At 51.5% G+C, this 27,822-nt stretch overlaps 2 protein-coding genes and 1 long non-coding RNA gene across 10 annotated transcripts; 2 read left to right on the top strand and 1 right to left on the bottom strand.

The window, feature by feature from the left end:
- Positions 1-715: 715 nt before the first annotated feature.
- On the top strand, positions 716-12,180 carry Cdr2l (cerebellar degeneration related protein 2 like). 3 transcript variants are annotated; one of them, XM_063242358.1, is made up of 6 exons: positions 744-875; positions 2,662-2,772; positions 6,978-7,090; positions 7,288-7,436; positions 8,480-8,644; positions 9,682-12,180. In XM_063242358.1, the coding sequence occupies exons 1-6, from the start codon at positions 797-799 to the stop codon at positions 10,559-10,561; spliced, it is 1,497 nt and encodes a 498-aa protein (XP_063098428.1). In that variant the 5' UTR covers positions 744-796; the 3' UTR covers positions 10,562-12,180. The 3 variants fall into 3 exon arrangements, with proteins under 3 accessions (XP_003464846.1, XP_063098428.1, XP_063098429.1); XM_003464798.5 differs by lacking the exon at positions 2,662-2,772 and having other exon boundaries at positions 716-875; XM_063242359.1 differs by lacking the exon at positions 744-875 and having other exon boundaries at positions 2,057-3,391.
- Positions 9,200-16,907, bottom strand: LOC106026478 (uncharacterized). 4 transcript variants are annotated; one of them, XR_010045268.1, is made up of 7 exons: positions 15,782-16,128; positions 15,075-15,257; positions 14,704-14,955; positions 13,966-14,254; positions 13,000-13,141; positions 12,337-12,417; positions 9,200-11,760 (listed from the first exon to the last, which is right to left on the bottom strand). It is a non-coding gene; the product is annotated as an uncharacterized LOC106026478 (long non-coding RNA). The 4 variants fall into 4 exon arrangements; XR_010045269.1 differs by lacking the exon at positions 14,704-14,955 and having other exon boundaries at positions 13,966-14,122; positions 14,216-14,254; positions 15,782-16,114; XR_002789991.2 differs by lacking the exons at positions 14,704-14,955; positions 15,782-16,128 and adding an exon at positions 16,178-16,907.
- Positions 16,908-17,022: 115 nt separating this feature from the next.
- Positions 17,023-26,056, top strand: Mrpl58 (mitochondrial ribosomal protein L58). Of its 3 annotated transcripts, none has more exons than XM_013147039.3 (6): positions 17,023-17,253; positions 21,809-21,845; positions 23,790-23,849; positions 24,368-24,450; positions 24,545-24,714; positions 25,725-26,056. In XM_013147039.3, exons 1-6 carry the CDS (start codon positions 17,068-17,070, stop codon positions 25,867-25,869), a joined length of 681 nt encoding a protein of 226 aa, XP_013002493.2. In that variant the 5' UTR covers positions 17,023-17,067; the 3' UTR covers positions 25,870-26,056. The 3 variants fall into 3 exon arrangements, with proteins under 3 accessions (XP_013002493.2, XP_063098430.1, XP_003464839.2); XM_003464791.5 differs by having other exon boundaries at positions 17,031-17,253; positions 25,720-26,056; XM_063242360.1 differs by lacking the exon at positions 23,790-23,849 and having other exon boundaries at positions 17,028-17,253; positions 25,720-26,056.
- Positions 26,057-27,822: the final 1,766 nt, after the last annotated feature.

The raw sequence follows: 27,822 nt of genomic DNA, 5'->3' as shown, positions 1-27,822 counted from the left end.
TGCGATTTCTGGCCATCAGCTTTTAAACACTCAAAATCTTTAAGGTAATTGCAAAATAATATTCAAAGAATGTCTATAGAAGGTATCGATGGGCCAGCCTGTTCTACGCAGTGAGGGCTCGCAGTGAACAGGAGACCCAGGACACACAACAGGTAAACCTAAGATCATTTCAGGTAGACCAGATAGACGTGAGCTGAAGTCCAACCCGGAGACGGGGAGGACCGCGCCGTCAAGCCAGCGATTCCCAAACCCCGACACTAGACAGTTCCCACCCTTGGCCCCGCCTCCAGTTTTGCATACCCCTCCTGATTGGTCTCCGGCGGTCAGCCTCCTCCCCGTGGAGCTGGCGACTCTGGAAGCTGCAGGCGGGCCCCGTCAAGATGCAGCGGCCGCGCGGGGTGTCGCCTGTCGGACCCGGGACGGCGCGGTGCGCAGTCGGGTAGGGGGTGCGCACCGCGGCTCCCGCGCGCTGCTAACGCCTCGGACCTCCCGGCGGCCCCGGCCCTCTTTGCTGCCATCCCGCCCCCCGTCCCCACCCCTCCACCCTTTGTGCAGTTGCGGCTCCGCGCCCCCAGCTCCGCCGATCCCCGGCCGGGCGTGACCGCTGACACGCCAGGCCCCGGGTGGGCGCCCGACCGGCGGCGGATGGCGAGGGGGCGCGGCGCGGGAGGGGTCGCCGCAGCCCGAGTGCGCGACGCGGGAGGCCCGGCCCGCCTCCGCCGCATTGTCCCGGGCCCTGAGCCCCGGCCCTGAGCCGCGCCGCCGCAGCGCCTGCCCAGCGCCGCCCGTGGGGGCCATGCGGAGAGCCGCCGGGATGGAGGACTTCTCCGCGGAGGAAGAGGAGCCCTGGTACGACCAGCAGGACCTGGAGCAGGGTGAGCGCGGGGGACAGAGAAGGGGGTGCACCCTGCGACCCAGCCCGCTACTCCATTGTCCGGCGGTATCACCCCGGGAAGGGCTAGGCAGGATCGGAGCTGGGGCGCCCGACTCCGAGGAGGAGTAGTGCGTCTGGAGGTGGAGACAGGGCCGCTGGCCCGGACAGGACCCGAGGAGACCTGCAAAAGTGGGGGCGGGGGTTATTCATAGCTCCCCCGTCGACAGGGCATTCGTCATCTAGCTCTGCTACCTCATCTTAGAGGCACCAACTGCCCAGGTACCCCAGTATCGCTAGTCCCCAGGCACTGGCTGGCAGTCCTTAGGGTGGAGGGTGCTGTGTGCACAGGGATGCCCTCTCATTTCAAATCCAGCAGCACTTCTTCCTGCCAGGACTTCTGTAGTCATAAGACTCCCAGGAAGTTTCTGCAACTCACTCCTGCTACCCCCACCCAGCGGAAGGGAGTTGGGTAGGGGACCGTGCCAGTGAAGACGTGGTGCAGTCTCCTCCAATCTGCCTTCCCGAGGGACGAGCTGCCTGGCCCCTCCCCTCCGGAAGCCCCTCCAACATTGCTCGGATTCCGAAAGGATCTAGTTTGGGGCCCAGAGCAAGCCACTTCCACCCTCTCCACCTCATCTGAGGGCAGAGAGGGCACTGGAAGGGGGTTAGAAACTGGTGATGAGGTGGCCTCAGTGACAGAAGTGACATCACCGGGAGCAGGGGTGGGGCTGTTGGGACAGGAAGGAGAAGGCCTGAGAGGGTCAGGCCCAAGGCCGGCCAGAACAGAGTCAAACCCATCCTCTTTGCCCTCAAGGTGCCTTATTCTTGGAGGAATCCAGGGAGAAGTGACCTTTCCACAGTCTGCAGGCCTGGATGGTTTGGACACAAGCCTGGTGCACTGGGTGCCATCAGGCCTTGGTCCCCAGAGCTCTGACAGGAGGCATCTACCTATATCCTGGCACCTTTGTTTTCTGGCCCTGACCCACTTCCCCGCGCAGGCAAGATGCAAAGGCAGATGAGGCACTGTCCTTGCACTGTTAATCAGACCTCAGGGGACCCATGTCCCCTAGTACCTGAAGATGCTAGGCTAGACCCTGCTGTGCTGTGTGCACTGGACCCTAGCCTCAGCTCCCCCCAAAGAGAGCCCACACTGGCTGTGACAAACTCCTTCCCATGGACACTCACCCCAAATTTTCCCATTCCCCAAACACCTATGCACCCACTTAAATGCTACTTATCATCTTGGGAGCTAGGAATAATCACAGCCTTGAGCTTCTCAGCATATCTTGGTAAATAGAGGCCTGCTGGTAACTATCAGTGATCCAGTGTTAACGGATGCCTTCCTAGAAGAGGCAGGCTTAGAAGCAAAGCTCAGAAGCTGAGTCCTGGGGAAGATGGCCTCCCTGGGAAGCAGATGCTGATACTGTTGCAGTCTTATTTAATTCCTGCACCCCTAATGAAGGTTTGGCACTGTGCCCAGCCCAGATGTGGGAGGAAGGAGCCAGGGAGTAGGGGTGGTAGATATACGTTTCTAGGGAGGGAGAAGTATTGAGATTCCGGTAGGGCTGAGTAGCTATGTTCTGAGGCCTTGTGAGTGATGGGGACCAGCAGGCCTCCAATTCTTGGGCCCTGCTGATCTGCAGCACCAGTGGTAGCTGGAGCCTATGAGAAAGGATAGTGAGACAGTCACAGAAGAAACGAGCTTTCCATCAAAAACCAAGTGTCTGCCTGCCGTAGATCAGATGCCAAACTGATCCTGCAGACCTAGAAATAATCTGTGCCCTCAGGGCTTGCACATTCCAGAAGAGAAGACAGAAATGAGACCAAACTGACAACTGTGTCTACTAGTTCCTGCAGGATCCTCAACCCAGAGACAGTGAAAGCAAAGACTCAGAAAGGTTTGAGCCCTGGCTCCTGGCATGCTAAGGGGAGGGATGCTTGTACAAAGGAACCACATGAAAGACTGGAAAAGGGGGTGGAAGGCAGAGAAAGTCCCAGGCAGCTACAGAGGCGCCAGTCCCCCTCCAACCCTGGGGGCCTGGCACAGAGAGCTGGATGGTGAGATGGGGTGCACCCAAAGGACATCACGCTGGAGTTGGGGATCAGGTGGCGGTGGCATCCACCTTCCCTATACTCAGTCCCCAAATTCTCTTCCGCACAGCTGCTCCCTGGTTGCCTATGGGTGGCCCAGGGAGTGGTTTTCTCATCCATCCATCTGGTCTCCCTCTGTGTCTGTTTTCCTTAACCCCTAGGATATGCCTGGGCTTTACTTCCCAAAATACCCTGGATATCCTGTCTGACTTGGATTGGAAGGAGATGGTTGGGACCAGCAAGGCCCTAGGTTCACTCTGCTCCTTCTGCCCGCTACCACAAGCAACTGTAAAAATAGAAAAAATCCATTCATTATTAAGCGCTGGCCTCTCTCTCTGCTCACCTCCTTCCCTCACCTTAGACCCGACGTGGCACACCCTGGGGATAACGCTGTCTAAGCTGTGGGATGGCTGCTGAGTCACAGAGGTGAAATCCTCTTGTCTGTCCTCTCCTCCCCTTCCTAGCCCAACCTTAAGTCCTCAACCTCAGGGGAGAGCTCTGACATGGGAAGAGAGGAATGTTCTTCCTCTATACTGGTCACCGCAAACATGACCTGACCCCAATTCGGTGGACTCTAGGTTTCTGACATTTGTGCTGTGGGCACTGTGAGCAGCACTGCTTATAGCTGGTGTCCTCCACCTCCACCCCATGCCCTGTACCTTTGTATCTTTCCTGTGCCCGTTCCCTGTCCCATTCCCACCTCTCTATTGTGGAGTCTGTTGCACCTCAGTCGAGCAGGGCGGTGTGATTTTGAGGTTTCTTTTCTTCTTTGTTTTTTTCCCCTCTTTCTCTCTTCCTTTCTTTCTTTTTAGTACTAGGAATTGAACCCAGGGCCTTCACATTAAGTTACATCCCCAGCTTTTATTAAAAATTTCTGTATTAAAAATAATGAAAACAACAGACGAACCAAAAAAAATTTTTTTTTAATTTTAAGGCAGGATCTTACTGCCACCAAATTGCCCAGCCTGAGCTTGAACTTGTGATCTTTTTGCCTTAGCCTCCCAGAGTGTTGAAATTTCAGGGGCTGGGGATTTAGCTCAGCGGCATAAGCGCCTGCCTTGAAAGCAGCCAGTCGTGAGTTTGATCCCCGGTACCGATAAAAACGAAAAAGACCAAAAAAAAAAAAAAAAAAAAAAAAAAAAAGAAATTTCAGGTTTCTCTTCAGAGATAACCATGGGTCTCCCTGCACTTCCCTCTCAGGCCTCTGGGGCATTTGCTTCACAAAGCCTTCCACAAAGCCTTCCACAAAGCCTCCTGAAGGAGACCCCAGAAAATCCAAATCCCAGGGGAGGGTCAGAATCTTCCCTGCTTGGCGCAGTGGAGCCCACTGATCTGGCTGTGATAGGCTGTTTGCTGCTGGCTCCATGCCCTGCTTAGCCCCTTCCCCCATGGAGCCCGCAGCCAGCACCAGCCCGCAGCCAGCTGGGGTCCTCTCCTAGTGCTTGGCTCCCTGCAGTGCCCTGCTCTGCAGCTCTCACCCCTCCTGTGATTCCTCCGGGCAACCCAGTAGCTCATTGGGCATTGTGTGTGATCCAGTTTCCCCCGCCAATCTCAAACAGCTTCTGTTGTGTTTTCCTCCCTCCAGATCACATTCACTGCCCACATGGGGCAGGCTCAAGGTTCCGGCTCAGGTGAGGTGTATTCTGCCGAAGCCTGTGGGCAGAGGAGCAGCACTGCCCCTGATGTTGGAGGCGCCTTTGGCCTTGCTTCTGTCTCAGATTCTGTGGTTTTGGATTCTAGTTAAGCTGCAGGAGCCCCATGCAGGCCACCTACAGAAAGTGACGGCCTTTCTCAGGCCACATCCTGGCTCCAAGGGAGGAAGCATTCAGGAGGGTGGCCCACTGCACTGTTGTGCTTCTTCAGCTTTTTGAGACAGGCTCTTGCTAGGTATCCAGGCTAGCCTCAAACTCACAATCCTCCTGCCTTAACCTTGCAAGTGACTGGGATTACAGATGTGCGCCACCAACCCTGGCGCATTCTTCATTTATGCCAGAATTATGGGCTGAATAGTTGACCTCCTGTCCCTGGAAATAGGAAGGTGTCCTTGCTCTCTCATCTTTGCTGGGCCCCCAGTTATCGCCAAGCACATGACATAACACAGGCCTGTAGTTCAACAGTTAGAACAGCAAACCATGTGATGCTTTGCAGGTGCTGCCAAACATTTGCCCGATTTGCAATTAACAAATTCTCACAGCGAGCGAGCGTCCATGCTCCCTCACTAGCTTCCCCTTAGGTGACTAGGACTGCTTGGCATCCTCAGCAGCAAGTCTGTTGCCTGAGGCTCCAAATTTCCATCCATGGTTTGTATAAAAGTAGGTGCACTTTCTTTGGGAAAGCTGATTTTGTTTCCCCACCCAGTCTCCAGGGCAGTAGCTTTCCTCCGCTTTCCCGAGACACCCAGGCATGAGCCCCTCCCCTGGCTTGGGCCAGCCATGGAGACTGCATTCTGGCCGTTTCTCTTCTCCATTTTATTTATTTACTTACTTATTTTTTGTGACACAGGGTCTCCCTATGCAGTTCAGGTTGGCTGTGAATTCACTATGTAGCCCAGGCTGGTCTCAAACATGCAGTGATCCTCCTACCTCAGTCTCCAAAGTGCTGGGATTATAGGAATGTACCAACATGCCTGGCCTGCTCTGGCTATTTCAAAAACTCCCTGCTGGGCCTGGGAACACAGACTCCAAGTTTATTCCAGATAGGCAGCTTGGCCTTTTGTTTAGGACTGGTAACTGCTCAGCCACCACCACCCCCCTTTTTTTTTAAGGTACGTGGGATTGAACATAGAGTGTTTGCATTAAAGTACATCTCCATCCTTTTTTAAAAATTTTTCTTATTGTTGAAACAGGGTCTTGATAAGTCAACGAAGTGCCTAGGCTGGACAAGAATGCTGATTGTCCTGCCTCAACCTCCCAGATTGCTGGGATTACAGGCATGCACCACCATACCTGGCTCATCTGCCTTTCACATAGTGACATCAGTTAGTCCCCCGTTTGGCTGAAAGCACCCAAGGCCCTTTTCTCAACTGCACTCCCAGAGTGCCTGCTCTCTGGTGCTTATCCAAGAGGGGAGACCCCTGCCCAGACTTGTCTGATGTGCAGCAAATGGCTTTGTGAAACCAGACATATCTGTGGCACCTCCTAGGAGGGAATAAAGGCCCATCCATCCTCTGGGGACACCAGAACTATCTCCATGCATCTAGGAAGGGAAAACATTAATGAGCTGAGTCTTTGAAGCATATCATGTGGGTCCTTGTGGAGTTGCATGTATGTATCTTAATTCAGATTTCTACCATTAGCCTAGATTGAGGACACTTTTAAGAGATCACCTCATAAAGTTAAAACAGATCAAACATGTCCTGTTTTTAGCAGATGTATGAATGCTTTAAGCACTGTTTGGAAGGATGGCCACCAAGATGTTAATAGCACCTCTCTGTGGGTGGTATATTTCCCTTGTACCCTATTTTTCCCCTCCTCCAACACCATACATACACAGAGTTCTGCATTGCTTTGTCAGTACTGGAGATTACACCCAGGGGTGCTCTACTGCCCAGTGGTACACATGGTCCTAGAGCCTAAGGATACCAGTGGACAAAACAGAAAGATCCCTTTACCCTAAGCTCACAATTAGTAGTGGGAGATGAACAAGATAACTGAGTGTCTTGTTTGGTAATTTAGATGGTGCTAAATGCTAGAGGCAACAAGTAAGTTGAAGAGAAAGCAGGGCAGGAGAGGCTGTGACTTGAGTCATGTGGCTGAGAAAGACCCCCAAGAGAAGGTGACATTTAAGCGTGGATTTGAGGAAGGAGAGGCGGCGTGTCTGAGAGGGGACATGGTGGAGGGAAGCAACAGCAGTGCTAAGGCTTAGCTCTGGCTCTGGCCTCCTTTAGGCCTGGAAGCTTCCTAAGAGCTGCCGGCCTTGGAGTCACCAGGCCCACAGTGAATTCCTAGAGCATTAGTGAGGGTCCTCTGACTGTCTCATGTTGGTGTGCATCCCGCTCTGGCCCCCTCTCCAGACTTACACTTGGCCGCGGAGCTGGGGAAGACCCTGCTGGAGAGGAACAAGGAACTAGAGGAGTCCCTGCAGCAGATGTACTCCACCAATGAGGAGCAAGTACAAGAGATCGAGGTGAGGCTTCGCCCAGCTACCGGGTGCCCTTAGCCTGGGTACATCTTTGCAGTAGGTATCCTCTTAATAGACAGCCTCGAGCAGGGCATATACAACTACCCTGGGCATCCTTATCGGTCCTCTGTCTCTAGGAGTGGGAGGACACATTACCCCTGAGCCATCCTAGAAGTTTATTCCATTCCCCCTTCATCCGCCAGTACCTAACCAAGCAGCTGGACATGCTACGTCACGTGAATGAGCAGCACGCCAAAGTGTACGAGCAGCTGGACCTGACAGCCCGAGACCTGGAGCTGACCAACCAGAGGCTAGTGCTGGAGAGTAAGGCTGCCCAGCAGAAGATCCATGGGTAAGGGCTGGGCCGAGGCTGGGGTGGACAAGGGGGAGCTGGGGCCTACGGGCACCTGGGTGTATGGACTGGTGGGGAAACGCAGGCCTTTCTCCTAGTGGCCCAAGCTGAGCACCCCTGAAATGATAGTGAATTTGCCTCTTGTCAATTTTGCACGGATTAACATTCAGGCCTCAACCCTTCTTTAAGCACCATTTATGCACTAGGCTCAGTTTTAGGTACTGGACATACAATCGTGGGAGGTAAAGAGCCCCCCAGGAGCTCACAGCTGGGAGAGAAGGCAGAACGTAAATATTGCACCAAAGTGCAGGATGATACATGATAGAGGAGTGTACCCGGAACTGAAGGAGCTACACAAGGAATGATCAGCTTGTCCGGGAGGTACGGAAGAAGGGTGGCTTCTAGGGCTTCAGAGAGTTCCCTACCTGACCTCAGCACCAGGCAAAATGGCCCAAGGTTGCCTGTCTGTGGCCAACTCCATGTCCTTCCATCTACAGGGAGCCAGGGCTGCAATGAGGGGCGCTATCCTTTTAAAACTTTTCCCATAGCCAGGCATGGTGGCACACACCTATAACCTCAGCACTCTGGGAGGCTGAGGCGGGAACATCCCAAGTTAAAGACCAGCCTGGGCAATGTAGTGACTTAGAGTCTTGATTCAAAAAATAAATACATAGGGCCAGGGATTTAGCTCAGTGGCACAAGCACCTGCCTGGCAAGTGTGAGGTCATGAGTTTGATCCCTGGTACCACAAAAAAATAAGTAAACAGGGATACAAGTTAGTCCAGTAAGCTAGGACTACAAAAGAAAAGTATCTATATTTTATGGTACCGGCAACTGTACACTTGCAAGGCAGGCACTTATGCCGCTGAGCTAAATCCCCAGATTTAGAAAAATAAATTTTTTAAAAATTGACAAAGCAAAAAAAATTGACAAAGTACTGAGATGTAGCCCACTGTGATGGGCCTGGGTTCAATTCCCAATAACAAAAAAAAAAAGAAAAAAATCCTTCCCATCTCTGTTCCCCCTCCCCGCCCCAACTCCAGGCTGACAGAGACTGAGGAGCGGCTGCAGGCCCAGGTGGAGGAGCTACAGGCCCAGGTGGAGCAGCTGAGGGGGCTGAAGCAGCTGTGCATGCGCCGGGAGAAAAGGGACCGCAGGCGAACCATCCACACTTTCCCCTGCCTCAAGGAGCTGTGCACCAGCCCACGGTAGGTGAGGGGCCTGGTGTCCCTGCGTCCCAGGAAGGGAGGAAAGAGTAGATGGATGCCAAACACAGGTAAGAAGGCGGCTTGAAGCCCGTCCAGGAGAGCCTCAGTGATGCTGTCTCCAAAGACAAGAACAGCTGCATTTATGGTGCCCTGGCTATGCACCAGTACTCGGCTACTTCAATGCTTATCACCTGCTGCAAATTGTGCTTTTTTCAGACCCTTACTCAGATGAGAAAATTATAGCCTGTAAAAAAAGAAAAAGAATTCAGGCTGCTGGTATAGCTTGTGGTAGACTGCTTGCCTAACATGCATGACGTCCTGGGTTCAATCCCCAGCACTGGGAAGCAGGGCAGATTTTGTTTGGTGGTACTGGGAATTGAACCCAGGGCTTTCCCACTGAGTTACATCCCAGGCATCTCATACCTTTTCTTAAATTTTGAGACAGGGTCTCACTAAGTCAGTAAACTGCTCAGACTAGACTCCAATTTATAATCCTCCTGCCTCAGCCCCCTAGAGTCCTGGGATTACAGATATGAACCATACACATAGCACAGATCATGTATTTAGTGGGAGTGCTTTAATTGCGTCCTTAGCCAGGCATGGTGGCACTCAGGAGGCTGAGACAGAATGATCGCCTCGAGTTCCAAGCCAGCTTGAGCTACACAGTGAATTCGAAGCCAGCCCGGACTACATAGCGAGACTCTGTCTCAAAAAACTAAAAATAGAAATAAAAGTTAGAATCCTTGCACAGAGGGGAGTTTAATAGAAAAGAGCAACTGAATGGAAACCACAGCATCCTAGGGCTACATCCTTAGGCCTTGGGCCAAGCTGAGGGAAATCACTGAAATTTAGACAGGATGGAGAGGACTGCCTGGCTGGACCATACAGGGGCAAGGCATGAGGAGAAAACACTCCTGCCTGGCTGAGGCCCCAGTGGTCAGCCTCCAGCGGGAAAAAGGGGTGGAGATTACCGGAGACAGAATAGCCAGCTGGGCTGGGAGGCCTGGCCCGTGACCACCTGCCCTGCTTCTCGGCAGGTGCGAGGATGCCTTCCGCCTGCACAGTTCCTCCCTGGAGCTGGGCCCTCGAACCCTGGAGCAGGAGAACGAGCGGCTACAGACCCTGGTGGAGGTCCTGCGCTCTCAGGTGAGTCAGGAGCGGCAGCGCAAGGAGCGGGCAGAGCGCGAGTACACGGCCGTGCTGCAGGAGTACACGGAGCTGGAACGGCAGCTGTGCGAGATGGAGGGCTGCCGCCTGCGCGTGCAGGAGCTGGAAGCCGAGATCCTGGAGCTGCAGCAGATGAAGCAGGCCAAGACCTACCTGCTGGGCCGGGATGACCACCTGGCCGAGGCGCTGCTGGCACCCCTCACTCAGGTTCCTGAGGCTGACGACCCTCAGCCAGGTAGTGGAGACGACTCTAGCGTACCGGACGGTGTCGCCTCGCCCGCTGCTTCCCCAGGCCATGCTGTGCGCAAGAGCTGCAGTGACACGGCGCTCAACGCCATCGTGGCCAAAGACCCCGCCGGTCGGCACGCAGGCAGCCTCACGCTGCACGCCAACAGCGTGCGCAGGCGCGGCATGTCCATCCTGCGGGAGGTGGATGAGCAGTACCACGCGCTGCTGGAGAAATACGAAGAGCTGCTGAGCAAGTGCCGACAGCATGGGGCGGGGGTGCGGCACGCGGGTGTGCAGACCTCGCGGCCCATCTCCCGAGACAGCTCGTGGAGGGACCTGCGAGGGGGCGAGGAAGGCCAGGGTGGGGAGAAGAGCCTGAGCCAGCACGTGGAGGCTGTGGACAAGCGGCTGGAGCAGAGCCAGCCTGAATACAAGGCGCTCTTCAAGGAGATCTTTGCCAGAATCCAAAAGACCAAGGCCGACATCAATGCCACAAAAGTTAAGACACTCAGCAGCAAGTGACCCTTTCGTGGCCTGTATCCTCCCTGGGCTCCAGGCTACAGGGTCCCTGAGGCCTGGACCACACAGCCTGTGGCAAATGAGAGTCCTTTAGCAGCAATATGTCCCAGCAGGTGGCCTCTCCATCCGTGGGCAAGGAACAAAGCCCCTCAGATCTGGGGATGACGTATGTTTCCAGTGGATGGAACCAGCCACTCGCTTCCACCTGAAGACAAAGCTCAGTGTCAAAGCCAAAAGTCCCCATTGCCCTGGGGGTTCCCCGGCACTCTGCTCCTGGCTTCCTGACCCTGGGCCTCACGTTCAGAGGGGACCAGGTTTCGGGAAGCCATTCTGGATTAGTTGGTTTTTTGTTGTCGTTTTTTCAAACTCAAGTTTTTCTGCAAGATTTGCAATACAAGATCTTCCTTGACTGCTTGCCACAACTGGAAACACTTGAAAGGGGACCCTAAGAGCCAATGTTGCAGGCTCCTAAGGTCTCCTGGACCACTCACTGCTTTCCACCAGCCATGATGCGCGCTGTCATTCCCTGAGCCCCAGAATCCTGAGCAGGTCACAGGTAGCCCTTGGTCTGCAAAACAGGAAGCTTCACCCTGGCCTTGATTGCCTTGCTCCAAACCTGGGAAGAACCCTCAGCCCACCGTACATCTGTAGCCAATCAGAAGAGGAGACGAGGGGGCCCCTTGACAGTTATACTCAAGGACCCCTGTGTCTCTCAGCCTCCCTGAATTCCAGCCCCAGAAGTGCTTTCTGGGCATAAGCTTTCCAGGAGTCAGAATGGAGGGAACCCCTGTCCCCATGTCTGCACCTGCCCCCATCTCAGGGACCATGACGTCTCATTCTCCCCACAATTGCTACAGGCCAGCCCTGATGCAGAACACATCTGCAGCCCACAGAATATCCTGGGCATGTGCCAGCAGCAAGAGGTCCCAGTGTCTACCCCTGGTCCTCTTCCCTGGGCACTGCCAAGATTCTCACCCACACTGAATAGTGCTATAACAGGCACTATTCCTTCCCTCCTGTAACAAGCCTGCTGTTTACCTCCCACCTTGGTGGAGGCTTTTGAGGTCCCAGCTGGGTCAGGTCTTCCATCCTTTGGTGTAAGGCTTCAAGGGTCAAACTTCAGCTAAGAGGTGCCCTGGTGCCCAGCTTCTCCTCTACAGTCCTTCAGAGATTTAGTTCCTTCTGCCATCCTTCCTGAGGCCCTGGGAATCAGAGGAGCCATACAATCCAGTAGAAGGCAGCCATCCTGGCCTCTGCGCTGGGAGCCCAGAGGAAACCTTCATGCCTTATTTCTTTCTAGTGGGTAAAGGGGTTTTCTTAACAAGCATGCCTGACATCCCTGGAGGTGCCACCGTGCTCCGGGCTGCACTGTGATGTGAGCTGGCGGCTGAGTGCTGTGTGTGCAACCTAGAACCTTTCTGTCCTTTGGGGCTGGGCAGCTCCTGGCCCTCCATATGTCTGTCATCTGGGGGAGATGGGGTCAGCGGGAGTGCTGGCCTCTTTACTCCCCAGCTCTGTAGCAGCCGATCAGTGTCACCTTTGAAGTATACATGAGAGAAATATATTTACAAATGCTTTATTCTCTTCTTTAATAAAAATGCACCAGTATTGAAAAAGCAGAAGTAGCCCTGGAGACAACGTCCGTGCGTCTGTCCATCTCACATGCCTTCCCTCCATTACATCCACCACAGGGGAGGGAAGTATCAGCCCTGATCCCACCAGCCTTTCTTTCCTCTGAAGCTGCTGGGTGCCGGGGTCCACAGCCTCTCCCCACTCACCTCCCATGAACGGTGTCCAGGGATAGCTCAGTGCAGCAGGATCCCTGGGGTCTCCAGCTGGGTGTCCAGGGATAGCTCTTCCTGTCACAGTGGGGAGACAATGGGGAACAGAACAGACAGGGGTCCCGGTTCCCAGGAGTTTATATTCCACTGTAGGGAAGCTCACTGTGAAACCACTTTGAAAAATCAAAAGGAGGGTGACAGGAAAATTGGAGCAAACGGTGGTGCTCCATCACTAGAGCACATGTCAACAGGGGGGACAAAACACGTTTTTCACATCTTAATTTCACCCAGGTGGGTGATAACAACCTAGCACTCCCAGCACTTGGGGGGTTAAGGTGGGAGGGTCACCGAGGGAGGGCCAACCTGGGCTACACAGTGAGTTTAGAAGCAGCCTGGACTACATGGGAAGAACTAACTCAAAAAAATTAATCTTATGTATAGAACATATGTACATGTGTGTATGTATAGGCAACATATATGTATATTAGATCATCTACTATGTCATATATATCTAAAATAAGTGTACTAGTGGCACATCCTCCATCTTCAGGCTGCTCAAAGAGCCTCGAAGAACACCCTGAGGAAAAGCAGCTTGGCCACTGTGCCACCGACTCCCCTCAGCCACGGTCCCAACACGTAAAACATGGAAGACAGCCGTACCTGTGGTCTTTGCAGCCCTCAAGGGCAAGAAGCACCGGATCACACTGCTTGTGAAAAAGCTCTGTGATGGTGCGGCCGGGTCCACATGCACTCAGCCTGATGGGGAGAAGGCCTGTGTGGACCGCTCACGATGCTGTGGATGCTGCCGACGAAACTGAGATCACTAAGCTTGAATCCAGCTGACAAACGCTTAATATACATTTTTTTTCACTACAAAAAATTTTTTTCAGGTGACATTCTACTGTAATACCAGCACTCTGAGAGGCTGAGGCAGGAGGACCCAAAGTTTCAGTCTAGCCTGGCAGCTTGGCAACTTAACAACTTAGTGAGACCTTTCTCAAAAAATAAATAAAAAATGACCAGGGATGTTAGTATGAAGGCCCTGGGTTCAATCTTCATACTTGGGGAGGGGGTCATGGGGGACAATTAGGAGAAAAAATGTCTATAATTGCTTTTCCAAGGTAGACAAGGAGTGTGGTAATAAAAATGAAGGTTGAGAAATACCGAATGAGACTGGCCAGGGGCACCCGAGCCCAAACCAGTGTGAAGATTTAGCTGAGAATCAGGACTTGGAAGTAAGTTGGGGGGTGGGAGTTGTGCAGCTCAGGGAGTAGCTGGACCTCCCCATGAGAGCCCTGCAGGCCAGGGGAGACCTGGGCCTCCTAAGCACACTAGAAAGTGGTTGCAAGGTTTCTGAGCCTGTCTTAAAGGTGTCAGTTTTGGTTTGAAAAGCTTCCCAGGGTGCTGGATGGAGGCTGAGCGCTATACGGGGAGAGAAGGAGGTTGATGCCCAGAGGGACCACAAAGGAGGAAGCAGGACAGTCCTTGAGATGCCCACGGGGATACAGGACAGTCACAAGAGTGACAAGAGGGCCATCTCCTGGTGTCCTGCACTTTAGAAATTCCACCATCTTTTCAATATACATTAAAAGAACCGCCATTCCTCCCCAGAGGTCTGTCTCTTACCCACAAGAAGATGAGCTTGTCCTCTGGGGCCTTCCATCTCCAGGATTTCACCAGCTCCGCCCTCATGGTACAGATGAGATGAGAAAACCCTTATGTTTTCCGTTTACCGCCAGGTAACTTCCCGTGCCTTGTGATCTCCAAGTGCGCGTGGTCTAGTCTGCCCAAGCAGAGACGTGTGAGGCCTGGAAATGCACCCCTGGGTTTAGATCAATCGAGCAACTTGGAGGCTGAAGAAGTAGCGCGGTGGCACCTGCCAAGCTGCATGAGGCTCCAGGCTCCATCTCTACCTCTGCAAAGAAAAAAGTAAGAAAGAAAGGTGCAGGGACTGTGCCCCTTGGAATATCTGCTGTCACTCACATGCAACCTCACCCACCCCTGCTTTCAAAGTGCTGGTAAATCACTCCCCGATCTGCTCCCACAGAGCAGTCAGAACTGAAGCAAAGAAAGCTGTCTGAAACCCGGCCCGGCCTCCCTGCTCCCTGGCATTTGTTTGTTCCCTAGTTCGTTTTTGTTGTGCTAGGCACTGAACCCAGAGCCGTGCACATGCTCAGCAAGTGCTGTAGGACTGAGCTGCCCCCTCTACTGTCTCTGCCTTTCCCTTGGCTTTTCAACTGCCCCTCTTCCCTGCTGATCATCACCTGGGCCCCAACTGGCAGACACTTCCTGCTGCTCCCCAGGTTTCTCTAGCTCCCTCCTTCCTAGAACTGACACCTTCCCCATTCCCTGGGCCAAACCCACCAAACCACCGCCACGATGGGGGACCAGGCCAGCCAGATCTGCCTAGGCCTCCTCCCAAATGGAGCTGAAAGCCCCCGGGGTATTTTCAGGAAACGAGACAAGCTCGTGGTGGTAGAGGAAGTAGGAAGCAGCTTTGCCAACTCACTCATGCCAGGGAGCATGCTGTGGAAAGAGGAAAAAGGGTCAGGATAGAGCTACACAGTCAGACTGCATTTTACCCGAGAACAGCAGAGAAAAAGAGTCAGCAGGTCTCTAAAAGGAAAAAAAAAGTTGTAAGGACTTAGCAAAGCAGCAGTTAATTTTTGGTGCATGCTGACTTCACTGTATTAAGTGCCAGTCACTGTATTAAGTGCTTTGCCAGTGCTCAGTACCTTCAGGAACATCATGAGGCAGCTAGAAGATCTCTACTTTGCTGACCAGGATATGGAGACTTAGGGTTATAATTCAAGATCACACAGAAATACTCAAACTCAGGCCGGACTGATTCCACCACGGCACACCTGTCCCCATGTTCACAACATGTTGAGTCATGAAAGGCCTCTGCTCCAGGGTACCTGAGGGAAGGAAGGGAAATTACACGGAGCCCTCCCCGATACCCAGGCCACAGAAAGTGGCTGCTGTCTGCAAGCTCCTCAGCTGCCAGCAGTATCTTAGTGATTCTGATTCTTTATCCTTTCTTTCCCTCTTTTCTTGCTCTCCCTCGAATATTCTCTTCCCGAGGCACCAGCTCAGCCTATGCGGGACCAAGAGGGAAAGAATGCTGGCCTCGCCTTCAGGGCCTGCTTTTCTAAAGGAGCAGGTGGTCCCTCTCCCAGAAGACCCTCATTCTGGATGGTTCCTGGCATCTGCAGGTGAAAGGAGCTTGCCAGCTGCCTTTTCCTCCACCTCAGGGCATCCTGTCTCATTCTTTCCTCCACCCCCACCTCTCCCAGAATCCAGGCCACCAGATGGCCTAAGCAGGCTGTGTTTATTTGGGGCCATGAAATCTGCATGGAATCTTCCTATTCCTGTGGCCCTGGGTCAGGCACAGGCTGAAGCCCAGCCTGACAGCAAAAATGGCCAGGAAAAGCTGACTTACTATTCATAGTCCTCAGCCCTTGACCTGAGCGAGTGCCTGGTTTTGCTTCTCTGAGTAGCTCCTTCCAGTCACCATGGCGATGTCTCTGTTCCCTCTGGGATCTTGGGACTGAGGGAGATACCCAGAGGACTCTCCTCCCAGGCTACAGCCCAACCGGAGTATGTCAGTTGCCAGCCCTTCCTAGTTTGAGCTTACAAAGAGAATAAAATGGTTTATTCTCTCAATGATGCTGAGGTGGTAAAGGCCTGACTCAATGACAATTTCCTGTTTCATCAGCTAGGATTCCCAGGGGATACTTAAACTATCCCAGGGGCATATTTTTCTACATAATTACGCCTTTTCCTAAAAGTTGAACTCTTCATTAAGAAACCACAAGCATTACAAATGATTACTAACCTTTACTAAGTTCTGTTTTCTTTGCAAAGCTGGAAAGGGGTTGGGGTCCAGGTTTAAAACATTTCCCTCCATGACCTGCCTCCCCTCCTGCACAGCAATGGGTAGGAGCCTTCCCAACCAACACTTATGCTGAGGTGGGGGTGGGGAGGGTGTTTATAGGCGGTCTTGTGAGAGGACCTGAAGCTCTGACTCCTCTAACTATCCTCAACTTTCAAAAACGCATTTCCTACAGAATTCATGTGATCAGTATCTGTGGAGCGCCCAAAATGTGCCGCATCCTGCACGCTCGGGATACAGCACTATGCCAGTGTTTTTCCGGAGCTTACATTCCAGCTACAAGACAGGGAATGAAATTAGAAAAATCCCCAGATTCGAGGAGCAGGCGTGGCAGCGCATGCCTTGTAATCCAGCCCTTGGGAGGCTAAGGCAGGAGCATTGCAGCAAGTTAAAGGTTTGCCTGGGCTAGCCTGAACCATATAACAAGGCTATGGGTTTTTTTAATGGTGAATTTTAAAAAAAATAAGGATTAAAGCAAAGCATCAAAAAGAAGGACGAGGGGTGCAGAACAGGAGGGTGGGAAGTAACCACAGCCGGACACAAAGGACCTCAATGGTGTGTTTGTTTTGGGGTTGAGAGGTCCAGACGGGAGGTCACCGACAGAAAAAAAGAGAAATCATGTCTTTAAGCCAGACGGGATCCAGCTTCGCTATAGTGGCAGGTTCCCAGCTTGGCCTCCCAGAGATAGGCGTCCCGGAAGCACCGCAAGAAAGCGTTCGCCCGCTCCCGGGAGCGGGACCTAAAAGCCACGCGGAACTAAATAACTGACAGCGATGTGACCTTGCGGACCCCGGTAAGCGAGAGCACACCGGAAGCGGCCTCAAAAATCCAACATGGCGGCCACCTGGTGCTTGCTCTGGACCTTGAGGAGAGTCGGATCCCGGCTGCCTCTGCTGCCTGCAAGCTGCCCTCGAAGTGCTCTAAACAAGCAAGTATATGGCGCCGAGTTCCACAGCATCTACAGTCTGGACAAACTCTACCCCGAGTCCAAGGGATCGGACACTGCCTGGAAAATTCCGGTGAGCCGGGAAAACCAGGACGGAAGGGGCGTTTCCTCCCGTTGCTAGGTGAAGTCAGGAGGCCAGAGTCCCATTGGCCCGGCATGGAGCTACGTGGAGGTCTACCAGTGGTCTGGAGAGGGTTGGAATTGAAGGCGTGTCGTGGCGCCGGTGTAACTTTTGGTGTGCCGGGCATTGTGAGAACCTGGTAGATAGGCATCTTTCGGTATAAGCGGCTTTTCCGCGTACGTTTCCTGGTCTTCAACCCCTGCCCCAACAAATGCTCGTCCCAAGGGAAAATGCGGGCATTCTGGTTTTGCAAAGTGGACAGTAGAGGCCAGAGCCTGGCAAACTGCTAACCTTTGAAACGTTGTGGGGTCAGTTGCTTCTACTAACCCCAGCAGGCCTGAAAAAGAAACAAGACTTTTCCTTTGTTCCGTAAAGATGCACTTCCATGGGCCACAACGAGGGGAACAGAACCCACCCAGTGCTATTGACCTTGCGCCTATGGGCTGGAGGAGACTACAGTGTTCACTCATTCAGCAAGTCTTTTGTATTTTGTTTTTAAAACAAGTTCTGTCGCCCTGCATGGTGCTGCACTGCTGTTATCCCAGCAAGGAAGGCTGAGGCAGGAGGGTTGCCTTGAGTTCAAGGCCAATCTGGGCTACATATTGAGTTCAAGGACAGCTTGAACTACAACATAGTGAAATCCTGTCTCAAAAAAACAGAAAAGAAAAAAAATGGTTCTCTCTTTATAACCAAGTCTGGCCTGGAACGCATGAGCCTTTCTATTCAGCTTCTCTCTAGATGCTGGGATTACAGCCTGTGCCACCACACCCATCTGACAAATTTCTTTTGGGATTGAGTTTGTGTTCATTATCCTAGACTACTGTATAGAGTATCCAAAGCAAAACTAAAACTGCGGACGGTGTAGTCTGCTGTAAGGAGACAGGCAACAGTAAGTAATAAAGAGTGTGTAAGATAGTACTTTGGAGAAAGCCCAGAAGAAAGGAGTACTAGAAGCAGAATGTAGAATGACAGTACAGAGTGTCTGGGAGACCTCAGTGAAGAGGTGATATTCCAGTAAAGACTTGGAAGAAGCAAAACAGTGAGCCGTGAGGATATGAGGGAGAAAACATCCAGGCAGAGGGAACACCAAGTGCAGCCTTCCTGCAACAGTCACATGCTGCACTGGTGTGACTGAGCAGAGCAATCAGAGGAAGGAGGTGGGTGGAGAGAGGGCCATTCATGGAGAGGCTTACTACACTCTAACTTTTCCTCCACCTGCAGCGGAGACCTATTGAAAGATTTGAGACAGAGAGTAGAATAAGACAGCTACTTTTAGAAGGATTGCTCTGTGTGTGTGTGTGTGTGTGTGTGTGACAGTCTCACGTAGTTCAGGCTGGCCTTGAGTACCTGGTACTCCTCCTGGCTCAGCACTCCATTATAGGTATGAGCCACTCCTGGAAGGATCACTCTAACAAAGCCTTATGGAGAGTAGCCTGCAGGACTGAAAGTGTAAGCCAGCAAGTTAGGAAACTGCAATGATACAGGAAAAAGGATACACAGGATGGAAGCAATAGTTCTTGAGGATGGGTCAGATCTAAGACATACTTGAGCCTACAGGATTCGCTGATGGTTGGAAATGAAGAAAGAATAAGAGAAAAATCAAAGTCGGGGCTCTTGAACAATGGAAGGACTGAGTTGCCATTAATTAAAATGAGAGAGTGGGGAAAACATTGGTTTGTTCATTCATTAAACAAAAGTTTATTGTGAACCTACTGTCAGGCACCTTGAAGTATAGCAGCCTGCAGCCATAATTGGGAAAACAGATGGCATCCTTGCTTCCTGGAGCTTACAGTCTACCGGGAGGGGCTTTCACTTACCAAAGAGGGAAAACATGAAGTAATGAGAATTCGTGTTGTTTTCTGGGTACACACCACAGAGGCTTGAGCTGGGCCCCTACTATCTGAGTTCGTTTGCCTGAAAAAGAGAAAATTCCATAAAAGTGGAAAATTGAAGGCAGACAGTCCATCCTTTCCCAAGTGCACAGAAGCACTTTATCTTATCAGAGGAGTAGGACCAAAGCTAGGAAGACTGTATATGTATTTGTCACCAAATAGGTACAAGGGGTCCCCCAAAGAGGATTTCTTTTTTTTTCCCATACTTGGAATTGAACCCAGTGCCTTTGCACTCAGCTACACCCCAGCCTTTTAAAAATGTTTTTATTTTGTGATCAGGTCTTGCTAAGTCACTAAGTTTTAAAGAGGAGGTGTAGACCTCAGCGTGGCCCACTGAGTAGTTTCTTACATCATCGAAAAAGAATTTCAGGCCATGCCACGTGGCATAGGCAGATTGATTAGGCAGAGTTAAAACATAAGAGAAAACAGGATTCTAGTTTGAGTAGCTGGAGGGGCACGCCCTGATGCAGAGGCTCGGACTGGTCCACCCACAAAAGCACAGGCCAGCTTTTGTGGATTAACTGAGGGTCTGCTCAGTTGCTATCTCAGCTATGGTTTGAAGCTCTGGAGGAATCCTCATACACGGGGTAATTACCCCTGCTTGGAAGTGATCTCACCATGATTTGGTTTGCAAAGTTTTACTTCTCCTAGAATTCAAGGTAATTGTAGATTTGGAGATGTCTAGGTGTCACTCCAGAAACTTGGGAACTGGACATGGAACACTGACAATTGTGTGTCCCTATGAACTGAAGATTACTTTAAGTCACTCTTCTCTTGATGTCCTCAGTCTTAAAGAAGCATGGGATAGACTAGGTAAATCTAGAACCAATAAACCTTATGATACAGATATTCTTCAAGTGATTGGCATGGCTGTGAACAGAGCCCAGGAGGCATCTGACCCAGAGTTTTAAGGTAATAAAGGAGACAAAAAATTGAGTTTCCCATCTGCTTTTCACCTACCTTTACTTCTTCTGTCCTACCTCAGATTCAGCCAGGCTTTGGTCCATCAGTGAACCCAGAAAAATGTTGCAAGTCTGGTTCTGTTGAAACTTCCCCAGCACCACAACTGGGGATGGCAGTTGTTGCTCTCAGCGTGAGGAAGCTGGACAAATGGCTTAGCTTTCAAAATTCTGACTTTTAAAGCTCCGATTCTGGTTCTTGATTTCCATGTATTGACCTGACCGGATGCTGTGCTAGCAAATAGTTGGGGCTACTTCAGATTGCTAGTAAGGGGAGTCTCCTCGAGAAAACCTGAAGTCCATCCATTTAAGCCTCTGAAGGTGACATCAAGTAGCAACTGAGTACATGGGACAAGTTAAGTTTCGAGTTTGAGCCAGAAGGTAGAGAGCCATCAGCAGAGATAGATAGTGTTCTGGAGAAACAGAGAGAAAGAGAGACAGACAGACAGATAGAGTGTGTGTGTTAAGGTGCATATCAGTGTTTAAAGGTTGCAGAGAGGGCTGGAGATGTAGTTCGTTGGTGGAGCATGTCCTTCACATCCATAAGGCTCTAGGTTCAATCCCTAGCACCAAAAGATAAGTAAATAAAAATAAAACTTGCAGGGCTGGGGATTTGCTTAGCGGCATAAGCGCCTGTCTGGCAAACATGAAGTCGTGAGTTGAATGCCCGGTACCAAAATAAATAAGTAAATAAAACTTGCATAGAACTAGCAAAGGGGAGTGAGAAAGAGGCCTGGGGAGGCAAGAGCAAAATCTAGAGAGAGTCATTCAAGAGGAAGGGGAAGAGCAAGCTTCAAGATCAAAGTTGCAGAGGGAAGAGCTGGTGAGGATTCTACCTCCAAATAATTGTGTGATAAGGGAATAAGATAGCCAGAGGAGGTACAGATGCAGGTGCTTTGAGCTTAGAGGCCCAGAAAACCTGGGCGGGAGCAGTGTTTGCTGGGTTTGTGGACCTGAGGGTTTCGGGTTAAAGAGCACTGGTGCAGATTGCAGAGCCCTGGAGACACACGGAGGTGACAAGGCCGAGAGTGAGTCGCTCAGTGTGACAGGGACCTCAGAGCTGAGGGCGCAGGCCTCATGCAAGGTAGGCTGCCCACATGTGTGACTCCTGTGGCCCTGCAAGTGACACAGCGGCCTGGCGGACTTATTGCTCCTGGCTGGCAGAAGGTGTTGCTTTTGGAGGCTTCCTGACCCCCCACCCCTAGGAACCAGGCCTCTGCTGTGGTGTCTCTGAAGGCCAGGCATGCTCTTTTTTCTTTTTCTTTTTTTTTTTAAAGGACTGGAGAGCGCCTGCGGGTCTCAAACCACCGGACCAATTGGACCCAGGAACCGCTGGGCTAAAGCCAGCCCCCAGGCATGCTCTTTTGTCACGCCGATGATATGGTTTTACTGGGGCCCTGAAAGCAGTAATGTATCACAATCACGTTATGGCTTTGCACCATTTGGTTTTTGTTGCTGTGGACCAGTTAGGAGTTACCTGGAGGTGGCTGGGGATTTAGCTCAGCGGCATAAGTGTCTGCCTTGCAAGCAGTCAGTTGTGAGTTCGATCCCCGGTACCGATAAAAAGGAAAAAGACCAAAAAAAAAAAAAAAAAGAAATAACTCAGGAGTTACCTGGCGTCTAATATTTTATCTGACACTGTGTATTTCATTACAGGATGATGCCAAGCAGGCCTGCAATGATATCCCTGTGGGTAAGTGGTTCAAGTTTATTAAAATCTGGCGAGGGACCCTGAGTTTCATCTCCAGCACCATCACACCCTCTCCCCCTCCTCCCAGAAAAAGAAAAAGCCAGTCTTTTCCTTTAACCCTCAAATGTTCCTTTCAGATTTTTTCAACCCAACTAAAATAGAGAAATCAGGGGCTTGGAATTTAGATCAGTGCGTACCTGCCTGGCAAGCACAAGGTAGTGAGTGAGATCCTGGATACCCAATAAATAAATAAATAAAAATTAAATAAAGAAACCATCTCTCAAAAAATTAAAACAAGCTGGGTGTGGTGGCATACTTCTCTAATCCCAGCACTCGGGAGGCTGAGGCAGCAGGATCACTGCAAGTTCAAGACCAGCCTGGGCTACAAAATAAGTTCAAGGCCAGTCTGAACTGCATAGAAACCCTGCCTCAAAAAAATAAGAAGGAGAAAAGAAATAAAAGGAAACCATCTCTGAATGTACACAAGTGCAGTGTTGCAGCATTGTTTAGAATACTAAGTAAAAGTGAAGTCACTTAGGGGATGTTACGAAGTGTGCCTCACAGATGGAGGGCTGGTATGTGTGTGACACGCAACAACCTTTACAATAGATACGTTGGTTATTGGAAAGAAGAAATATACAGAAGAGTAGATTGGCTGCCATTTGTGTTTTGTGCATCTGAAATCTATCTGTGTCTATCAATACACGTGTATCTGTATCTGTATTTGAAAAGATGTACAAAAATGTGGATATGGTGACTACCTTTGGGAGAAGAAGGAATAGACAGACCTGATGACAGGGGACATGAGTGGGGCTCTTCTCCATGTGACCCATTGTATGACTTTAGGGTTCTGTACCTGAAGGGATTGTAAGGTCTAACCGGTGTGACCTAGAAAGAAACAACGAGCCCTTTTTAGACTCAGAGAGGTTGTAAATCTCAGGATTGTGAAGGGCAGAGTGGCCATGTCCTGTGCTCAGCGTGACACACAAACAGGGCAGCCAGAGACAGCCAGGCACAGCGGGGCGCATCTGTAATCCCAGTGCTTGGGAGCCTGAGACTAGAGGATCACAAGTCTGAGCCTAGCCTGGGTAACTTAGTGAAACCCTGTCTCAAAATAAAAAATCCAGAAAGTGCTGGGGAAGGGGCTAGGGACATAGCTCAGTGGCATGAGCACCTGCCTGGCAAGTACAAGGTCCTGAGTTCGATTTCTGGTACCAAAAAATAAATACAAAAATAAAAAGTGCTGGGGATGAACCTGAGTACAAAGCCCCTACGTTCAACCCGTAGTACTGTTTAAAAAAAAAAAAAAAAACATAAAAAGAAGACAAGAACCTGCAGTGGGTGACACTGTGGCTGCAGGCTGAGGCTGTGCTGTAGCAAAGAGGCCCTGCGGGCTGCTGATCGGCCCCTCAGGCGGATGTGGAGGGAGAAGGCAGGACGCTTCCTGTCACACCCAACTGGAGGCAGAGAAGTGCCCTTGCCGGCCTTGCTGAGGATGTCTGCAGGAGCTGAGTGAGTGGGCTCCCAGCAATGAATCAGACACAGCCCGGCCCAGCTGCAACTTCTAGGCCATGGGCTCTGCACGCCCAACACACAGGTAGGTTAAACAAAGTCTGTCCCTCAGTCTGAGATCTTAGCCAAGTACTCGCTTTATAACAAACTGCAAAAAGCTTGGGCAGAAAGAATGTGCTAGGTTACAAGCAAACAACCATGTCATGATTTTGCTTCCTGTGCTCTCAGGGTGACTTTAAGGAAGTCACTTTCTCTGAGGTCAGTTTTGACATCTGTAAATCTCCAGGGCTCCAGATCTGAATGTTGTACTGTGTGTGCACACGTGGGTGATAGAGATGTATAATAGGGATGCCACGTTGGTGATAATGTAGTCGTTCACATACTCGGCTGTAGCATAATCATTTGTGCATGTCTGTGTATTCTTCTGTTTTATAGACCGCTTGATGATATCTTATTGTCGGAGCAGTGGTCCTGGGGGCCAGAATGTTAACAAAGGTATAGGTACCTTGCTGTCTGCCTTTGCTTTAAAACTTAGCTGGGAGCTGAGCTGGAGGAGGGAACAGTGCTGACGCTCATGTGGAATAAAGGGATCTTTCAGCAGCAGATTAAATACCACCAGCTTATAATAACCCTCTTTATTCTGCTGAATGTGGTCTGATTGTCAGGCTCTCTGCTGTAGACTGCTAAGGTTAGAACCAGCTTGTGAAGCTAAACAAAGAGAAGTCACAGATGAGCCAGCATCCCACTCCAAGAACAGGTTTCTTTCATTCTCATGGAATGCATTCCCCACATTCTCCTTGGAACCTAGTAAAACTGTAAGGCAAGCACTGGGCATTTGGTTCCCAGAAATCTCCCCGTCCCAAAGAACGTGGCTGTCTTTGCAGCCCTGTGGTTGGAACGGCCATGGCTGGGTCTCTGGCCTCCTTGTGTTTCAGGGCGGTCACGATTCCCCCGGCTGCTGCCACTTGCTGAGAGCCTCTGTGACCTGTGCTTTCTTCTCCTTCCCTTCACAGTAAATTCAAAGGCTGAGGTCAGGTTCCATTTGGCGACTGCCGATTGGATCGCAGAGCCCGTGCGGCAGAAGATTGCCCTCACGGTACCCACCTGCCACATTTCTTTTCCTACAAATTCCTCGGGTGCTTTTAAACCTTCATTCTGTGGGACTCCACTTTTTCCTTCGTTCCCTGCAGCATAAAAATAAGATCAACAAGTCAGGAGAGTTGATCATCACCTCTGAAAGCAGCCGATACCAGTTCCGGAATCTGGCAGATTGCCTACAGAAAATTCGAGACATGATTGCCGAGGCCAGTCAGCCGGCCAAGGAGCCATCCAAAGAAGATGCTCAGCTAAAGAGACTCAGGTAGGAGAGGATGCCCTGGGCTGCTGGAAACCAATGCAGACAGCAGGGGTCTGCACAGGTGAGAAGGAAGCAGGAAGGAGCCCAAGAGCCCCCACAGGCAGGCAGGAGAGCTGCAAAAGCAGGCACCAGCCCTGACAGCACTGTCTGGTGCCCGCTGACAGGGCTACCAGCTTCATCAGCCCTGACGGCACTGTCTGGTGCCCGCTGACAGGGCTACCAGCTTCGCCAGCCCTGACAGTACTGTCTGGTGCCCGCTGACAGGGCTACCAGCTTCGCCAGCCCTGACAGTACTGTCTGGTGCCCGCTGACTGGGCTACCAGTTTCGCCAGCCCTGACGGCACTGTCTGGTACCCGCTGACAGGGCTACCAGCTTCATCAGCCCTGACGGCACTGTCTGGTACCCGCTGACAGGGCTACCAGCTTCATCAGCCCTGACGGCACTGTCTGGTGCCCGCTGACAGGGCTACCAGCTTCGCCAGCCCTGACAGTACTGTCTGGTGCCCGCTGACAGGGCTACCAGCTTCGCCAGCCCTGACGGCACTGTCTGGTGCCCGCTGACAGGGCTACCAGCTTCATCAGCCCTGACGGCACTGTCTGGTACCCGCTGACAGGGCTACCAGCTTCGCCAGCCCTGACGGCACTGTCTGGTGCCCGCTGACAGGGCTACCAGCTTCATCAGCCCTGACGGCACTGTCTGGTGCCCGCTGACAGGGCTACCAGCTTCGCCAGCCCTGACAGTACTGTCTGGTGCCCGCTGACAGGGCTACCAGCTTCGCCAGCCCTGACGGTACTGTCTGGTGCCCGCTGACAGGGCTACCAGCTTCATCAGCCCTGACGGCACTGTCTGGTGCCCGCTGACAGGGCTACCAGCTTCATCAGCCCTGACGGCACTGTCTGGTACCCGCTGACAGGGCTACCAGCTTCTACTCTGCCTCCTGCTGCACTCACCACTTTGAAACACACTGACTGGGCATCGGGGTCTCATTGCAGCCTTTCTGCTTTCAGGATAGAAAACATGAATCGGGAAAGGCTGAGACAGAAGAGGATGCATTCTGCCATAAAGACAAGCAGGAGGGTAGATGTGGACTGAAGGCACCTCCCGCAGCCGGCAAGGACCGCGATTCAGGGCATGGGGCAGCTGGAACAGAAGCATAACACCACGAAGAGATTTCTTTTTTTCATTTTTATTTTTGCTGTTTATGCTTGCCTGTAGCATCAGGACCCTCACAGAAATGTTCGATGAGAATGAGGGTTGCAGCTCTTCATAGGTGATCACCATATTGTCAGATCCGAGTTACCCATTGAATGTCTCATTACCAGCAATAAACTTCGGAGCACAGCAGACTCTTGCTTTCCATTCAGAACAAAGCTGCTGCCTCCTCTCAGTTAGAATCTGCATCATAGTGACTGCCCCGGTGCTGACTGTGTGACAGCAAGTGGAGGACAGAGAGACCTGGATCTGTACTCAGATGCACACAGGCAGGTGGGCGGCTGAGTCGGGTAAACATGCATTTGAGCTGGGCCTTTGTCTTAGTTTAGTTACTGTTCCTGTTACTGAGACAAAATGCTCAGTACCCAAACTCAAAAAGGAGAGATTCATTATAGCTCACAGTTTGTAGAGGCTTCAGTCCATAGTTGGCTGTCTGCAAAGCAGGGACAGAGGGATACCACCGAGGAGAAGCAGCTCATGGCAGGCAGGAGGCAGCAAAGTGCAAAGCAACAGCCGGCCTCTCCTTTATCACTCCCAAATTACCCACCTTTGGGGTGCCGCCCACACCCAGAGCAATGCTCAGCCACTCAGTGGACTAACTGAGTAGTCATACCTTTTAATCCCTGCGTCACAGACTTGATCCCGGCAGCCACCTCGGAAAAGCCCCCACCTATGACTGCTGGAGGCTTTGAGGGGACATCCAGACACAAACCATAGCCTTGGGGAAGGTATGGGATTTTAATCAGTGTAACTGCATGACAGGCTGGGCCATGGGAGGTGACAAAGCCAGTGGCACTGAATGGCAGGAAGCTTGTGGGAGGTAGATGGGCTTTACCAAATGTGGATAATGGGAAGCTACTGAGGACCTGAGTGGGAAGGAGGATTGTGCTGGTGTACTCTAGGCAGTGGGCCTTAGAGGCAGGAAGAGTAAGGTGGCACAGGGTTTTGAGGTGGTTTGGTTTCGTTTTTTGATACAAGAGATTGAACCCCAGACTCCTTTATGATGTACTACAACCCAACCCCCCCCCCACACACACACTTTTTTTTGAGACAGAGGCTCTGCATCAGTGCTTACTAGAGAAACAGATTTAATGTACAATATACATGCTATAAATATATGAGGATTTACAAAGTAGAGTTACAGTGGCCACCCACAGAGTAAGGTATAGAAGAAAGCAAAAGGGCTGTCTTTACGTTGGAGATCAAGGCGTGGAGCTCACTGCAGTGGCCCGTGTGAGTCCCAATCAGGAGGCCAGAGGGTCTGCATCCAAAGGCTGAAAAGTCTGTGCCGGGAGCCAGGAGTTGACGTCCATGGCGAAGGCCAAGAGGGAACTCCTCCAATGAAACAAGCAAATCTGCCGGCTTCCTTCTCTTCCTTTCCTTCAGGCCCTGAGCCTATGGGTTGGTGCCGTGCACACCCAGGATGGTCCTCTGTATTCAGCACAGGCGTTTATTCCTCAAGTTGACAGTGGTGAAGAATCACAAGTCTCCCCAAGTCACTGAACTGCCCAAGCTGGGCTCAAAGTTGTAATCCTTCTGTTTCCTCTCAGTCTACACTTTCATGTCCGGCTCGGGAAAGCCTGAGAGGGGACACACATCCAGGCTAGCATAACCGTAGCAGATTACTCTGGCATTAAATCAGCTTCTTAGCATTGGTCTGTTAATTTCATTTGATAATTACTGCGTGGTGGTGTCCAGATAGTGAAACACAGTATATACACTGTAGTAGTATGCACACTCAGTTCAGGAAAGGGGAGAGGGTCATTTAAAAGTGACTTTGGCAGAATGGAAGATGGTGAAGACAGAAGTCAGAGTCTAGGAGCAGGCTGCAGCTCGCAGGCAGGACACGCACCACGCATTAGCTCAGTCATTCAGGTAACACGTGCTGAGCAGCAGGG

Source organism: Cavia porcellus, unplaced genomic scaffold (assembly GCF_034190915.1).
Source record: "Cavia porcellus strain 051 isolate PalLab524CR breed Dunkin Hartley unplaced genomic scaffold, mCavPor4.1 scaffold_32, whole genome shotgun sequence".
NCBI lineage: Eukaryota > Metazoa > Chordata > Mammalia > Rodentia > Caviidae > Cavia > Cavia porcellus.
This window is presented reverse-complemented; position numbering and strand designations above follow the sequence as displayed.

What these genes read in the sequence shown, in the direction of transcription:
- Cdr2l (XM_063242358.1), top strand. Translation starts at nt 797, where the DNA reads ATGCGGAGAGCCGCCGGGATGGAGGACTTCTCCGCGGAGGAAGAGGAG. An exon ending in GAAAGCAAAGACTCAGAAAG is followed by an intron (nt 2,773 to 6,977) that starts GTTTGAGCCCTG and finishes CCCCCTCTCCAG; the next exon opens with ACTTACACTTGGCCGCGGAG. An exon ending in GAGCTGTGCACCAGCCCACG is followed by an intron (nt 8,645 to 9,681) that starts GTAGGTGAGGGG and finishes GCTTCTCGGCAG; the next exon opens with GTGCGAGGATGCCTTCCGCC.
- Mrpl58 (XM_013147039.3), top strand. Translation starts at nt 17,068, where the DNA reads ATGGCGGCCACCTGGTGCTTGCTCTGGACCTTGAGGAGAGTCGGATCC. An exon ending in ACACTGCCTGGAAAATTCCG is followed by an intron (nt 17,254 to 21,808) that starts GTGAGCCGGGAA and finishes ATTTCATTACAG; the next exon opens with GATGATGCCAAGCAGGCCTG. An exon ending in CTGCAATGATATCCCTGTGG is followed by an intron (nt 21,846 to 23,789) that starts GTAAGTGGTTCA and finishes TCTGTTTTATAG; the next exon opens with ACCGCTTGATGATATCTTAT.